Consider the following 16,935-nt stretch of genomic DNA (forward strand, 5'->3'; position numbering starts at 1 on the left):
GGGAGCAGAGGAATGGCGGTTGTGGAATAGATGGAAGGAGTGGGGCATGTCAGTACCAGGAGTCCGGGTGTAGCCCAGCCCCTGGCACAGAGGAGCTGATGTGCGTGTGGCTGTCTCCAGTGGCAGCTATTGAAGCTTTATCCAGATGTCGGGGAATTCTCTCTTTGTGTGGAGCTTGCATGGAGGGGGGGTGGCAGCGTGTGTGTGTGTTGCTGCCCAGTGAGCAGGAGCAGAGCTGGATGTGGCTTTCTCACACTCAGCTCTGTGATCTGTCTTAGATATGAGGGGCAGCTTGGCTGCTGCTTGTCTTCTGGTGGCTGCCTCCTCAGTGTATGGGAAGGTCCAGCGCCGTGATCAGTAACCCTGTCCTGAAGGGACAAGAAAAGGAGGGCACATAGATAATAGGGGAATTACTGTAATGATTCCGTGGGGACCTGTAATTAATGGGTGACCTCCAGTTCCTATTGTTACTTCTCTTTGTGTGGCTTCCCCCTGCTCAACCTGGTGTTTTACTTTTCTCTTCATCATCCTCTCTCAAGGTGGGCACGCAGATCTTGCAGCTGGGATGCTCTCAGCCCTCGGTGCTTGAAGGTGGCTGCAGTAGGGTTTGAAGCCAGTGCAGCTTTGCATCTTCATGCCTCTCTGAAGTCTTGTGCTATAAGCTCTGTGGGCTGAGGGCCCTGTCTGTCTGCACACTGCCCAGCCCTCAGCACGGGGCTATAAACTGTGTGATAAGTACGGGAGTTATTTTATTGGAGCTCCATCTCAGAGATGTCTGTTAGTGTTATCGACATGCTCGTTAATCTTTATTTCTGAGTGTGCTGGCTGCTGTGTACATCGTGTCAGTGCCCTGTGAGTGCTTCTGGGGTAAAATGCACACCAGCTTATCGGCAGCGCGCGGGAACAGAACACGGAATTCAGGTTTCAGGTTGCAGAGGAAGAATGAGATGGATTTAGTACCAGGTGGAAGTTGGCAGGAGGCTTAAGGCTGTGTGTCTTTGTAATATATGAGTAGAAACTCCAGATGAAGAGTTTGTGGGAGGTCAGCCCAGCCAGCCTTTTCCACTGCAGCGTTTCCAGGTAGGGAGCCATCATCACCCATCCATAATGCAGGATGTGTTGGCTTTGTGCTGTCCATTTATCCCACCCAGGATGCGATGCCCACCTGTGTTGGGATGCTGACTGGAAGCTGTGGGGCAGACTTGGGCCTTCAGAGAAAAATTGACTGGTTCCCCTTATGCTATCTCCCCTCCTCATTTTCAGAGAGCATGCTGCATTAAAGAGGGCTAAAACTGCACTGAATATCTTCATGGATAACGCTGTGCATGAAGGCAGTAGCTGTGGTTACCGTAGGGATCTTGGGCAGCTCCATGTGTCATGGCTCTGACAGCTGAAGAAGCTGTCTAGGAAGATACTGACCATGCTGAAGTTGTCCCATGTGATGGAGGCTCCAGCTCAGACACTTTGCTTATGGATGCTGAGCCCGGCTCCCTGCAGCCCCTTTCCCAGCATCCTTTCACCTTTCCTCTTTTGCCTTTCCACGTGGGTATTGTCTGAGCATGCTGCTGAGGACAACAGGTAGGACTCTGTTTCCTAGGTGAGGTGGGACCTGTGGCTTGTGAATGTCTTTAATTCTGTGTGGTTTCCTTTGTGCAATTAAGGAGAGCTAATTAGCTGCTTTTAGTGCAGTCTCCTTGCAGAGGTAGCTGACCTCCTGTTAATCCTGGATTAAGTTCTTAGTAAGAACTGGCTCTTTGTGTGTCCCAGTTAAGATGTTGACACTTTGTTCTCTCTCTCTCCTTGTTCTTCTCCTCCCCCTCTTCCTCCCCATGCCTTTGAGCACATGATTGCTTGCCTCCTCCATCCCCCACTGCTGTAAGAATCCCTGGGCTCTTAGCAGCCACTGTATCTTGCTCCATGAAAATGCCATTGTCACTTCAGAGTGCTCTGAAGAGATGTTTCTTGGTCTGGTACCTGCCTGGGAGCCTGTTTCCAGCGGGGCAGAAGGGAGGGTTGGAGCAGTGCTCCTTCTTGCTTAAGAGGGTGAGAACACCGTGGGGTTTGGAGAGTAGCACCTGTTTGGTACTCAGGAGGCTGGAAGGGTGGTCCGTGGTCTGAGCAGGAGCTAGCGAATGGGACCAGTTGGAAAAGTCAGGCTGTACAATGCTGTGCTTTCAAAAGCAGAGCCCAAACCCTCACAGTTAAAGCAGAGAAAAGCAGCTTCTGTGTTCTAGCTGTGGTGCAAAGAAAAATTAAATGTGTGCAAAATACTGATTGCCACCCAGACGTGTCAGTCACCCACTGATGCTAATCCTGGGCGCGGGTCGTGGGGCAGGAGCGCTGTGCTGAGTTTCCCCAGGGAAAATGAGCTTTTGGGGCATTTCTGACCTGTCTTTTTGAAGGCAAAGCTGCATATACTGTCAAAGTGTGAGCATCCCCTGGTTCTGTTCTGGCAGGTAGAGATGTTGGGGGGAATAACCATCTTGATGGCTTTGTGTTTCCTAAAGGGGTGGCATTAAAACCAGACAAAGACTCACTGGGGAGGGAGGAATGAGAAATCTTCTGTGTTTTCAAATCCAGGTGCTCTCTGTTCCCAGGTGCTTTGACAGCAGACTTCCAAAGCCTGCCCTGTGTTTCTGTATCACCGGTGTGGCTTACCAGGAGGGTAAAATGGCTTTAGCTGGGTATGGCGTGTCTCAAGCCCACTTGTTGCTCTGTGGGCCTGGATGTTCAGGCACTGGGCTGCCTCATGTGTATCTATTGTCAGCCCTGGGCTTTCATTACGTGGGCAGAGCATCCCTTCCCCTCACCTGAGAGATGCAATATGTATGAGTGTGCTTGTGTTACTGCTCAGCCTGAGACTGCTGAGCAGGAGCCGGCCATGCCACCCAGCCCAGCAGGCAGTGAGGCAGGGCTTGGCTGTCTGCATGGAGGCTGAAGAGCCTGCCAGAGACAATGTATGCTCTGAAGTAGGCTGTTCTTGGAGGGAGGGCTTCTCAGGTAGGGCTTTTCACCTTTCTGTAGGGCTCAGTAGGCCTCTCTGGTGTTTGGGCTGGGGTGTTGCGACCATGTCGTGCCATGAACATAGCTCAGCAGGCCAGCCTTGCTGAAGCTGGCCTCCACACATGAAATAACACCCCAGTGCTTGTCTCAGCACTTTATCACCAGCACCAGGGCAAAGGCTGAGACACGTATGTGGAAGTAAACCCAGCTGACATAAAATGCACCGAGCAGCTCTTGAACAAAGCTTCCCTAAAGGGCTGTGAAGATCCTCTTCTCACCGTGGCATTACATGACCGAAGTACTGTCTCCGTCAAAGAAGCTGTCTTCATAGTGATGTGAACAGTGCGAAAGACCCAGAAATCTAGCAAGAGTGTTTGTCCTGCTGGGAGTTCTGGGTTGAGTTCTGCAGACCTGATAAGGTTTGTGGAGCGTGTGAGGCGTCGCGTGGTTTTCTTCGAATGACCCACAGCTTTGCCTTTGGCACGCCATCCCAGAGAAGCTGAAGAAGCTTTTCTCTGAAGCCTCACATTTTTGCTGCTGCTCCTGCAGTGCTTTTGGAAGCAGAACTTTTGATTGATTCATCTTTTCTCCCCACACTCTGAAGAGCGGGTAGGTCTTAAACTCGTGTATTGAATCCGTGACCTTGTTGGAGCCTTTGTGTGTTCTCTGGGGTTCCAGATCTGAAGTAGCTTTTACATTGGATTTCGTGAGATCCTTTGGGTCGGAGTAGCTCTTAGGTGACTACTGAAAAATTCTGTCGTCTTCTGACTGTCCTTGTGTGTCTTTGAATGCCATGAGGAAAAGAGACTAAAAGACTCAAAGGCTGTAAAATGAAACAGGACCATTCAGGTATCTCTTCCAAGTCCTGTTGAATGCAAGGCATGAGGCTTGCCTGAACTGGTTCTGGTTGAGGTATAGAGCAGTATTTAGGAAGATGTAAAACCTTGGATAATACTGCTTGCCACAGATGGATAATCTAGCCTCGAATGAGTTAGAGTCTGTGAGAAGGGCAGTGTGTGTGCGAGGGCTAGATGCTGTGGGATTTGGCCCTCACTCTTCATTGCTGGTTGTTCCATCGCTTTACAGCTTCTTCCATTAGAGGTGGTGCGTTCCCACATGGGTGGAAAGCTCTGTGCTGGTGGGGGCTTGCAGCTTTGAAGCCTCAGGTCAGATGGGAAGTGACAAACGTTGTCAGCTCTTGTGCTGTTGTTAGGGACTTGTGTGGTGCTCTTTGTAAACATCCAACACTTGCAAACATGTAATTGAGAGAGAAACTTTCTCCTTTCAGCAGAAGTTTCTCCCACAGGGGCAGAAAAAACTCCAGAGACCACAACCTGAGCAATGGAGTTATGGGGAGAAAACCCAGGTTTGCTTTGGAGAAGTTAGATTTTGTGTGCAAAGCTTATGTTTGGTGTGGAAGTGGGTGTGTTTTAGGTACCTGGCAGCACTGCAGACAGAAACTGACATCAGGGTGATGGATCTCTTAGTGCAGCAATGGCATTTATTAATCTAGTGACACATACGCAGCAAACTCGTGTGCCTACGTCTGTTCTTGGAGCAATGTGCAAAAGGTGAGGGCAGTGTTGTGCTCTCTTCCTTTTAAAGAGGTGCATGGTGACAGTGTTTCCAGTTTAAAATCACAGGCAGCGTTTGAATTGCACAGTACCCTGAATCTGCTGGTGCAGAGCCTTGATTCTTCAGAGCCAAGCACCGCCTGTTCCCCCTGATTTTCATTATAGCAAAATGATGGGTTATCAGCCCTTTGGAAAGATGCTTTTTTTGGGACGTCACTGGCACTGAACACTGTGTCTGATTCTGAAGAGAAAGTGGTCATCCTGACCACGGAGTAGTTAGAACGCAAGAGAAGGTTGGGAAGCCAGAGAGATGAGCACATCACTTAAGGCACAGCTCCTTCCCTTGTCACTGGGGAGCAGTAAGACCCTGAGCGGGTCATTCGCAGCGTTCAAAGTTGGCTACAGTCAGACTTCAGGGGCTCTGCATCACGTTCCAGAGTCGCCTGCCTGGCTCAGTGGGCACCATGGGGAGCTTGGGGGAAATGAAACGCCTAAGGTGGGCGATGTGAATGTAGGCTGAGAGACTGGTGAGGAATTGATGTAAGGTGTAAATTTTTAAACTGCTGTAGCCATTCTGGCACAGGAGCTTCTCTGGGTGCTCTTTAAACTCATCTGTGCTGGAGTTATTTCACATTTAGAGCCCTGTAAATGACCCAGGGGACTTCCACACGTGGACGTTTTGTCTCACATCAGGAATGTTGGTACAGGGGGCTGCTCCAAATCAGTTCCATGCTATTTCCTTGCGCAAATGAGGCCTGATTTTGGGTACTGGAAGGAAAGTTTGCAAGCTAGATGACTGTTTGATGCCGCTCTTCTTCATCCATTAGCCTGTGTAATATGTGTTGTGCTGTGGGAGGCCTTGGGAGGGACAGAAAGCCCCCTCCTTATGCTGCCATAAAGATGCCCATGTACAGGGATGCAGCGGTGGGTATGTTGCCCAAGGAACGGCTGTGTACTAACACTGCTGTAGAGTTGTAAACTTTGCTTGATAACCTTTCTTTAAAAATCCCAGGCCTGTTTACACATGGATAAGGATGAAAAATTAAACCAAATTAGCTTCCTGGATGAAGTAATCTCGACTGTGTTGAGGTCACCTTAATTCTGAATGAGTGTGTCCTCACAGTGTTTAATTCAGTTTGGATAATCCACTTTACCAGTTAATTGGCGTTTAATTTTCCCAACTTCTTTTGTATTGACATGCTCACGGGTTCCAAAACTTTCTCCTGTGAGTGTGAATGGTCCAGTGTGTACTCGGGGAGGATGAGTGGGGTGTTTTCCCCCAACCCATAGCAGGCTCCTAACCTGTAGGCTTTGCCAAACTCCATGAACAGCCTCTGCGAGCGGGCAGGTATAATCAAGGGACCTTGGGGAGAAAAATGGCAGGAGCTCCCCCTCCCCCCCTTTTCCTACAGCAGACATGAATAATGAAGGCATTAAGGGGGTTGCATTATGTAAAGCGGCAGCAGCCCACGGGCTGGCTGGGTGCATGCGCACGCGTGCGTGTGTGAGAGAGCTGGCAGCGAGGGGGAGAGACGCGCAGACCTCGCCTGAGCCGCACAGTCAATAACCACAAAGGCCGGGGCGGGGGGAGAAGGGAGGCTGGCCATGGCAGGAGCCCGAGCACTACGCGAGGCAGCTGAGCGAGGGGGCTCTGGGTGCCCCTGAGGAGCCCCCCCCCCCCCCCCCTACACCCTCTTCCCTTCGGGAAGGGTTCTGAGATGGTGTGGGAGGTGAGTACCCTCCCACCTCAGCGCTGGCCCACCCTCGCTCTCCCCCCACCACACGCAAGTGCATGAATGAATGAATTCCTAGCTGCTCCGCGCTGCACTACGGTCCCTAATGGCTACCAGGTTAGTGTTACTCTCCTGTTCCTTCTGCTGATTGCCTCCCTTCCTCTCCCCTCTGCGCGCGCGTGTGCTGTCTGCAGTCCCCGAATGCGTGTGCCCGCGCGTGCATGTACGTGTGTGTGTGTGTGTGTGTGCAAGACGGAGCCGAAGGGCTGTACGTGCTGTGCTCAGCACAGGTTCTCCGAGCAGCCCCACCGCCTGAGACGTACGCTTTCAAGGCAGATTAAATCTGGAGTCCATGTTGGTTGCTGCTCCCGCTGCTCCTTTCTGTTTGGGGGACTTGAAAGCAGACAGCGTGACATCATGTTGCAGAGATGCTTCGCTGCTTTCCCTTCCCATGGGCTGATTCCTTTCTCTCCTTGTCCTCCCCCATGCACGCGCCCCACCTCTCCCGCCGCCCGATTGCCAAGGCAGCCTTTCTGATTGTTTGAAACAACCGATGAGCAAATCTGATTGTTCCTCTCAGCTTTCGTTCCCCTCACCCTCCTCATTTTCCTCCTTACACACCCGCTGTCTCCCCCATCTGCCAGCCCCAGGGGAGCAGTTACCCCTCTCATAACATCTGTGTGTGTGGAGGGAGGCAGAAAGAGGGGGGGGAGGTTGAAGTCGGATGGCCTGGCGGTGCGTCACAGGGGCAGCTGGGGCTGCTGCAGGAATACGCTGTATTTGTTTGCCCATGTGCTCCCTGGCTCTGAAAAGGTCTGGGAGCATGCAGGCCGATGCCTCTCCGTTCAGCTTTGCATTCCTCTCTGTGTTTATGCATCGGCAGTGACAGGGAGGGGGATGATTTGTTTTGTGCCTGTTCCAGGCTGGGCTCTGGAGGCTGCGCAGGGAGAATCTGACAGATCCCTGTTCGCTAGAACTGGCTTTTTCTTAGATTACCAATGACTAGCATTGTCCTGCTTCATGGAAATCACTGGCTTGGTAAGGAGGATGGGTTCTGTGGTCTTGCTTCGTGAAGTCACACATGTCTGCAGGAGTGCTCGGTAGATTTAGGATGGAGCTTCGGGATTTATGGCTCAGTAGGGTGGAAGAAAACTTCAAATCTCAGACGTGTATTTTGCAGCAGTGCAGGAACTTTGGATGCCCGACGTTCTGCAGGGGGAAGCCCTCAGCTGCCCATGCCACTGAAAACCAGAAAGGTGGATAAAGCAAATGATGGGCGGGGGGGAGCCTGAACCAGGTCCTCAGGACAAAGGACTGCGCTGCGTGTGACACGCTGAGGGCCGCTGACTCTTCCCAGTATCGACTGTGGCCCTTGAACCTCTCTATCTTTTTACTTTCAGCTGCACAAAGCTGAAAGAGAGCAGAGGAGAGGGGCTGTGTGGAGGATGCCAGGGCATGGGGATGTGAAATTGTTGTGTTGTTTTCAGAATGGTAAAGGGATGAAACATCAAGAGATGGGCAAAAGAGATGGATTTGATCCCATCTCTGAAGATCGTGGCATCATCCATTAACTAGGAAAGCTGCTGCTGCTGAGCAGCAGGAGTGGGTGGGAAGATGTAAAGCTCCAGCTTTGTCTTCTTCTTCTGAGATGTACAATAACCCTGTCCACCCCCGCTTTGTCGCTGATAAGATGTGGTGTGAGGCTTCATTAGATGTTTAATCTGCAGTGCATAAAGCCCCTGCTGCGAGATCAGGATGTGCTCAGCGGGATGCTACCTGCGCTGGGGGTGAAGTCCTGGGATGCTCATAGCCTTGCTGAAGTTACAGCAGCAGATGGGCAGAGAGGATGAGCACAAGTGCTCCTCCTGAGGTAGTTGTATCACACCTATGACCTCACCCAGAAATGAGTGGGGGTCTTTATTGTTAGCTGCTTAGGGCTGTGTTGGGTTCTTCTCACTCTCTCTTGAGATGATGCGCTTGGAACGATGCACGACAGCATCATAGAGTCTCCAAACCACTGAGAGATTTTGAGGTTAGCTTGGAAGTAATGAGGTTTAAAATAAACATGCTTGGATTTATTTTCTTTGTATTTTTCATTCTTTGAGCTGTCAAGTTTTCAAATTTTTCTTCACATCAGGGATGGCTTCACAGCGCCCTTCATTGCTGCATTTAATTTTAAACGCAACTTGGGAGCTCTGTTGTTCTGTGCCAGGTTCTGGGGTTTTGAAGACAGCATCAGATACTGCAGTTCTTGCTGTCAGTTACAAGAGCCATTGGCATTGTGGTGGGCAGGAGAGGAAACAAAGCCCCTGCCTGTTCCGCCTTTGATGCGCGGCTGTGGACCGAGTGACCTGCGGGTAGGTGACGGTGGTGGGGCTGTGTGTGAAGCAGACACGCTCTCGGCCTCAGAGGGATGTGAAATTCTTACTTGGCATGATTTCCCCTTTATTGCTTCCCCAGATATCATGGTATTATTCGTCATACTTTGTTCTGTGTGGTTTGTCCTTCTTTCGGAGCAAAGGGAGTTGTGTTGATTTGTGGGTGATGGAGGGGCTTAGTTATAGCGTGTGTGGGCTCTCAGCACATTAACGACCCTTTCCAAATTATGACTGTTACATTGTTGGGTGGTGTCACAGAGATCTGTCTTGTTCGATTTTTCTCTCTTTTCCTTAGGATTTTTGCAGTGACTCCACGTAGGAAGGGAGCGGTGGAGGGTCTGTTTCCAGCACAGCACAGGGATGTTTCTGTAAGATACCAGACTGTTTGTCCCTCCAAGTCGATAGTCGGTCTCTAGTGGTAACGGGGATCAGATGATCCAGAGAAAGACAATGGCATTGTTAACGATGCATTTCCCAGACCCTGTGTGGGTGCAGGGCTGTAGATAGGCAGAAGGCAAACACCTTCCTCATGCTTCCATGGACCCGCCAGTCCCCTGAAGCATAATAATTGCATTAATTTTATCTCATGAATACATAAACATGCTGTTGGATGTCACAGGAGGAGGACACCGTTCTATGAAACATCAAAACAATCACAGTACGTCTTTGATGAGGATGGGCTTTTCTGTTAGAACCCAGGTGTTCCGAAAGACACATGGAAGTGTACAGTTCTTGCTGTTCTTGTTCAAGCAGTTGTCATGAAACACCACTCAGCTTCTGCACAGCCCTTCAGGTGTCATTGCTTTTCAGTCTAATGCTCCCTTTTCTGTCTGTTTCACTGGGAGGTGTAGAAGCATGGTGTTTTGTTCCCACTTGTGGAGCAATGGCAAGCCCAGGGAATTGCTTGAAGGTTAGATACGAGGAGGTTTTCATTCTGGGATTATCAATTTGAAGTGAGTGTAGGTTGGTGGTGACCAAAAGTTGTTCCATCTGCTTGCTGTTGGGTAGACTGCATAATGAGTTTCTGAATCTCATCTTTTTCCGCTGATGTCAGACTGTATCACAGAAAAGCATCTCTGTAGGCGTCTAATTAACCCCTGTGCTGGCTGCTTCTGAGGAGAATTAACTCTTTTTGTACTACAGCCAGGCTCGAGGTGCCTTTTTGACCTTGTAGATTTTTCTGTTCTGTTCAAGACTTCATCAGTAGACTTCTGTGCTTGAAGACCTCCTTCAGTGCTGCTGAGGAAAGCATGGAAGCACAGGCTCTGCTTGCACAGCCTGTGGACTTCAGCGGGTCTACAGACAGAGTTCAAGAAGTGCTTAAGTTCTTTGGTGGTTTGGGCTCAGGTCTTTCCAGAATGAAGCCTGGCATTTGCACTGCTGTAGGAAGTTCTTTTGAGGCCGAGTCCAGCCTGCAGCCTTTCCCACAGCTACTGCTTGCTGAAGTCTCCCTTTGCTAGCTGGGCCAGGTTTTTATAGGAGATATTCTATTGGAGGAGGAAGCTTGGCCTCTCTATGTCTCACCTCACCTTGTGCAAGGTCCAGGGCATGCTGTGAGCAGGTACTTGTCCATGCGATGCCAAACGCCTGTTCTTTTCCCACCATCTAAAGAAAAGCTTGCTTCTTCCCCCAGGACAGAGAGGAACTCTTCCTAGTGTTTTTTTTATCCCAGCACAAAGGGATGGGATGCAGATGGCAAAAACATGCTTCTTCATCGGCTATTTTCCAGTGATCTCTTCAGGTCAAACACTTACTGAGGGTCTGGGGTGAGATGGAGAGAGAATACCTGTGTGACCTGTACTAGGAACCCTGCTTTGGCAAGGGGTTGGACCTGATGACCTCTTGAGGTCCCTTCCAACCCCTACAGCTCTGTGATTCTGTGATTCTTCTCTGCGCTGCTCCAGACGTTCTCCATGTGACTGGGCAGAGTTTGGCCTCTTCCTTGCCACGTCAGACTTGCCCACGTTATTTTTACTGCTGCTCCAACCATAAATCGAGCTGTTTCTCTTGGGCACAGTGTGAACATAAACCAAGACGATGTACTCTGCCATCTGTGTTTTCGTACCCTCCAAGCCGGGGCTTCTCCTGGGGGCAAGGGGCTGCTGCTTAGGTGGGCTTGTTTGTGTTCTGTCCCTGACTTAGTCTGTTGCATCTACTAAAGGCTGCACCGCGGGGCTGTGCGAGGCCCTGAATGCGCTCCGGTCAATTAGGTCTGTAAAGCATTATTTATTACTATTATTTTTATTTCAAAGTGGGTCAGGCCGTTTTGGCACGTCAGGCGTTGATTCCTGGTTCAATTGCAGGCCTGGGTCACTATGGCAACTGCAGAAAGCGTTCGTCATGGCCGTGCCTTGGGCCAGATTCAAACTTCAGGGACTGAGCCGGCGCAGCGAGAGTTTCGAGGGGCTCAGGGAGGGGATGGGGGTGGGGGGGAAGGCGAGTGGGCCCCAGCCACAGGTTCAGGGTGTTTGTGCCCATCCTTGCTGTGGTGTGGTAGGGGTGAGAGGCTGAATTAACAGGCTCTGTGTCCCACGGCAGTGAACACCCAAGGGGTCCTTTGGGCAAGAAACATTCAGCATTGCTCTCAGTGGGGTGTATGTGGTGGATTGAGACATCCTGAGTTTGGCTGAAGGGAGAGCCTAAAGCAGGCAGCACCCTCAAAGCTGTCTTCTTTTATTTTTTGCCCTATCTTTGTGCAGATGATAATCCACGTGCACCTAACACAATGCAGACGGAAGGACCTAGGTTTTTAAAGCACCCCAGAGGTGCCAAGAGACTGTGAAACCAACTCAGAGGGCGGAGTCTGCCTGAGATGGTGCTCGGTGGAGCTGGCACCAAACTGTATGGCTGTGGTAGTGTGAGCTGAGCCCAGACAAAGACACACGTGTGCCAGCCTTAAGCTAGTGAGCGCTGATGCTGCTCCCATGTAGCTGAAGCAGTGTGGGTTACTCAGCCCTGAATGAAAAACCCACCCCAGGAGCTTTGTAAGGTGATTAGTTAGTTGGCCTCCACCGTTGTGCTACTCTCTGCTGAGGGGTGTTAAAGCCAGTTTTAGGAACACATGTGTGCTCAGCGTGAAAACCGCGGGTGCCTCACCAGTGCCTGTGAGTGGTGATGCGGTGGGGGACACCTCTGCTGCGGTTCACAGGAGGCAGAATGTGCCCCATTTCCCGTTTGATAGCAGTTTGAGTAAGAACACTGACGTTTTTAGTGGTTTACAGTCAGGTTTTGAACTGGTTATTTTGGGGTTTAGAAGCAGGAAGAACTCAGTGCCCCTTTGTAACCGTGACCTGAAAGCGAGCAGGACCTTGAATTTGCCTTGGTCTTTATAGACTTGCTTGAAGTGGAAGCTCAAAGTGAAACTGGTGAGTGTGGGCCCATGTGAACGAAAATGAGAAGGGGGTTGTGCATGATGAACTCTGGTTTCATAGAGAGGCAGGAGAAAAAATGAGTCTGTTCAAACAAATTTAGTGCAGTGACAGGTGACTCAGACATTAGCCTCAGCTTCTTGCCTTGTATTTCTGGGGACCTCTCAATTAGAGCAGTTTATGTTGACTCAAGCACGCTGGAAGGAGATTTAGGAAATTTGATGTGATGCCAGCTAAGTGATAACACAGCACAAGCAGGAGCATGCAGACTCCAGGAGTTATTAACCGTAGGAATAGCAATTCAAACCTATCTCCATCTCCGGAAGGATTGATGATGCTTCCAAGTCCTCGTACCATTTACAGTGCACCTTCTGCATGTGCAGAACATGTTTTGCTCAGTCTTTTGTCTCAAGTATGGTTTGGAGGGATTAAAGCCTGAATCTTGCTACAGTTGTGCTGTAGGTGTAGTTAGTAATCATATCCCTCTGCCTTCAGTGGGGAAAGGGAGGACACAATGCTCTGGGTGTTTTTTGCTTGTGAGATGTGCCATTGTGAGGTGTGAACAAGCCTAAGGGGGTGTGGAATTGGTTTTTCATCCTGGAGCTAAGTCAAGGTTTAGGTGGCATTGGGATAAGAAGCATTTTATTATTCCCCATCTGTATGACTCTCACTCTGTTCGGTAGAAATAGGAAACAGAGTGGAGTGTGTAGTTTAATCCACCTTTCTTCCTCCTTACAGAGCGTTGTGTGAACTGGTTTTGCCCGAGCCTGTTTGTTACCTGTAGGACCCTCTGCACGGAGGGGTCTCTGTGAAATGCCATTCCCCTGTCTGGCCAGTGACAAGCTTGCTGGGCATTTGACTGTGAACTTTGAGTTTGGCTTTGTTTGCAGCAGCAGCTTTGCAGTGTGCTTTCTGCACATCACTTAGGGCAAGTTTCATCCCTCATCCATAAACACCAGCAGTGAGCGGATAGCGGATAGTGCAGGGGACCAGTTCATCCAGTACTAAACCAAACTAAGGCTGGTAACTGCTGGAGGGAGAGCATTTCATTACCTACCTGCTAACTAACATTTGTAAAATGCTTTTGGCCTCTTCAGAGGTGAGAGGCAGATGAGATTGTTATCTGGGAATCAGTGAAACCTCGGGCATGTGTTCAACTTCTGTGGATTTTTTGGAAAGGGAGGGATCCGTTTTAGCTGCCTCACTGTATATCCCACTGTGAGAAGCAAGCTGCAGTTTGCTGCCTATAATTGGGCTTAAATTATAGCCCTTAGGAGTCTGATTGTACTGGCTGCTTTAATTCATCCCCTTACACTTGTAGTTCCCTCATCCTTTTTCTATTGCCCGCTCTTCTGTGGCTCAGCTGTGGCCTGCTTTCTAGTGCTCAGAAGACGCCAAGGAAAGCAGCCATGTAGGGAAAGATGGATGTAGTGTGTAGTATTGTGAAGGGTCTGGTAGTATGAAGGGGCATCAAAAGAGAAGGAACAGTGAGGAAATGGGAGTTTTCCTGTTCTGTACAAGTACGTGTGTAACTGGCTTTTTGATTTAGGTGTTGGGGCTTTGGTGAAGATACGGGGTGAGAAGATTCCCCATAATCTTTGGAAATTCCCGTAAACTCCGAAAGGTCTTGGTTTTCCCCACTCTGAAAGGGGAACCTTTTTTTTATTAAAAAAAACCAACAAACCATTAAAGCTTTTCTGTTATAGCAAAAAAAATTCCATGCCCAACTCTCAACCGGTGTGGGACAGGATGATTTGGTACAGGAAATCATGACTGTGTTGTCTGTCACCGTGTCTCCCCTCCCAACACCCCATGATTTTAACGGGCTGTTTCCGCAAAGATGCGATTCTGTTTCTGTGCATCCTGCTGGGGAACGGTTACACTACACTTCCCAAAATTAAACAAAGGGGGGATGGTGTGGAGCTGTTTTGGGAACACACTGATGGCTCCCTCGTTCTTGAGGGCAAGTTTAGGTTTTCTAAGCTCAGATCATAAACTTCTAAACCCTCAGAGCTGACGGGAGGGGATGAGTTCATTCTCATAGGCGTTCATCTGTGGTCAGATGGATTGAAGAGTGGGTGGCAAGCCGTTGTAGTTCCCTCTGCCACTGGTAAATGGTAACGGCCTACAGCCTAATTTTAGTGGGACCATGAGTCCAACACACATGGGGTGTGTTGCTTCAGGAAGCCAAATTTTTCCGCTGTGCTGGTGGGGAAATCTGCGGGTAACGCTCCACCTCAAGGCCTGGGTGCAGTTGCTTTCTGTGTGACCTGAAGGTTATTAACCCTGCTCTTTCCCACTTTCTTCCTTCCTTTCCCTCTCTCTCTCTCTCTGCAGTACTGCCAGTAACTCAAACCGCAGCACGCCTGCCTGCTCCCCGATCCTGCGCAAACGCTCCCGGTCCCCGACACCGCAGGACTCCCAAGGAGACGCCATGGTGGAAAAAGGCTCAGACCACTCGTCAGACAAATCCCCTTCCACGCCGGAGCAGGGTGTACAGCGTAGCTGTTCCTCTCAGTCAGGCCGCAGTGGGGCCAAGAATTCCAAGGTGAGGAGCGAGCAAATGACTTGGGTGAAGATGTGCACGTGTCCCGGGTTCTAAACTCCCTCATGCAGTACACTGCCTTTGCCCCATGCCCTTTTATTTTCTCTGGCTAACTTTCCTCTTTCGTCCCCACCATACTTCTGATAATTCTAACTGGGAGCCCTCTGTGTGGGTCAGACTCCATCTGGCTCAGCTCAGTGACCCAAGTCTGTGGGTTGCTGATGGCCTGTTGCACTGCAGCTTCCGTATCAGCTTTGGTAGGCTAACCTTTTTACAGGCCAGGCCCTGTTTATTTGGGAAGCTCTGTGAGTTTGGGAAAACCTTGGAAATTGGCTGTTGCCATTCCTTTTTACTGTCCAGATCATGAAGGGTTTGTCATGGGGCAGAGAAAGGTGCGGGCAGCCCTGCGAGGGGCCTGTGATGCTCCAGCCTCACCTGAGCCCTGCCCTGCGGTGAGGTCCCCATCACGCAGTGTCGGTTTGCCTCTGCACCTTGCCTCCTGTCAGCGCAACACTGTGACTTGTCTTGGCTGGGGTAGATGGTGTTTCCCCTGGAAAAGAAGGCAATGTGGTTTGGAACTGTATCAGGAGCAGCCTTGTCTTTGGAGACTCCATTTTCTGCGAGCAGCAGGACCGGGTGACCCACAGGCGAGGCCCTGGGAGCTGAGCAGTAACCTTTGGTTAGGCACCTGCTGTCAGGTCCGTCCTGTGAGGTAGATGGCTCTCAGGAGCACAGGTGTTTCTCCAGGTTTTAAAAGTGAAATATTTCAGCCTGAATGACTTCACCGCGTCACAAGCGGAGCTCTTGAGGGCTTGGGTGAAACGAGTTGTTAGGTCTTTGCCCAGATTGTTGCTGGATCGTGTCATGCACACAGGAAGTTCTCATCCACTCAGCCCTGGGGTCACTGTCAGCAGAGGAATCGGGACTCACTGGCCCGTGTTCGCTGGGCCCAAGGGGTCTCTCGCCATAGTGGGGGGAGTGTGTGAGTTTGAAAGAGATGGGGCGAAGGGTTTTTTAGGAGGGGAGTGAGTCATCTGTGACCCGTCAGCTCTGAGGCTGCCCTTGAGGTCAGACTGGCTTCCTGCGCACGCAGTGACCTACAAACAGTGCCCAGGGCGGCAGCGCTGGGTGACACCCTCGCATGTGGTGGTGCCAGCTGTCTGTCCCCAAAAGGAAGGCACGTGGATGGAAGGGGTGGGCAGGATGCAGGGCATGCTACGTGTACAGCCACAGTGGGGGATGCTCTGCTGGGGCAACAGGGGCCTTGGCAAGGGGGAATTACAGGCAGGAGTTGTGCTGCCCTGGCCCATAAAGTGCAGTGATTTAAGGCCATGGGAGTGCAATTCCCCCCAGCAAAGCTTGCCTTTACTTCATGGTGCCTTTCACGAGGAAGGGGGGTGGGGATTGGGGGAGGGGAGATGGATGTAATACTTTCTGTTGGGTCTGTGGGTTTTCCTTCTCTTGATTTGCGAGGTAATTTTTCTTCTTTCCTTAATTTCTTTCTTTTCATTCCTGCATGCTTTCTCTCCGATTAAGTCACACAAGCGCCTCTCCAAAGTAAGCCTTCTTTTTTCTCTCCTGTCCCCCCACTGTAGAACTGCCTCATCACTCAGAGCCCCACCCCGTGGTACTGAGCGGTGACCCCAGCACGGCATTCTCCTCGTGCTGCTGCGAGAATGTCAGCGAGAGCTCAGCCCGATGCCTGTAGACCTGAAGCTGGTTTCACTTACATCACTGGGATCTCGTTAATATTTGCTCACACAGTGTGAGAGCTGGCCCCTTCATCGCACCCCTTCAATTACTTCCAACTAATTGTAGCCTTTTATTTTAAGGTTTGCTTTCCCTCTCCCTTGAAGCCAGCTGCTGTCTTTGCCAGGGAGAAATCTGCTGGCTTTGGTAGGCTGAACACACCACAACCCCTTCTCTTTCCCTTCTTTTTATACCTTTCGGGAACAAGAGTCGGTCCCTGTAACTTCTTGCCTGCTTCTTGTGATGAACAGGAGCTCTGCAGCCAGCAGTCTCAGCTCAGCTGCCCTTGCAGGCTTCCCTGTGTGATGTAAATATTAAAGATCAGTGATTTCAAATGAATCCAGCTTAAACCTGTTAGAACAGACCTGTCCCGAATGAATTGTGAGAATTCATGGGCTCGCTCTGGAAGGTAATAAAGAGAAGATCCCTCTGTGGGTGCTTGGATTGGAGATGTGCTCACTTGAGATTCGGTCTCATGTCTCCCCGCTACCCTCAGAAGAGCGTTAAAATGAGAAGCGCAGATGGGATGCTGATGGGACAGAGTGCCAGGCTGGGGCCATTTCCACATGTACACTTGGAAAGTTA

At 50.5% G+C, this 16,935-nt stretch overlaps 1 protein-coding gene across 7 annotated transcripts in view; it reads left to right on the plus strand.

Moving 5' to 3' along the window:
• Positions 1 to 16,935, plus strand: part of GRAMD1B (GRAM domain containing 1B) — a gene marked incomplete at its 5' end in the record, with an annotated part of 80,153 nt that overhangs the window by 35,046 nt on the left and 28,172 nt on the right. For 6 of the 7 annotated variants that reach the window (XM_084275059.1, XM_084275058.1, XM_084275057.1 and 3 more), the window contains one exon: positions 14,394 to 14,604. In XM_084275059.1, the coding sequence (XP_084131185.1) occupies positions 14,394 to 14,604 (211 nt within the window). Of the gene's footprint in view, positions 1 to 14,393; positions 14,629 to 16,935 lie in introns of all 7 variants that reach the window. The other variant, XM_084275056.1, reaches the window with a different exon arrangement.

The sequence above is a fragment of the Gallinula chloropus genome, assembly GCF_964237585.1.
Source record: "Gallinula chloropus genome assembly, chromosome: 24".
Lineage (NCBI taxonomy): Eukaryota > Metazoa > Chordata > Aves > Gruiformes > Rallidae > Gallinula > Gallinula chloropus.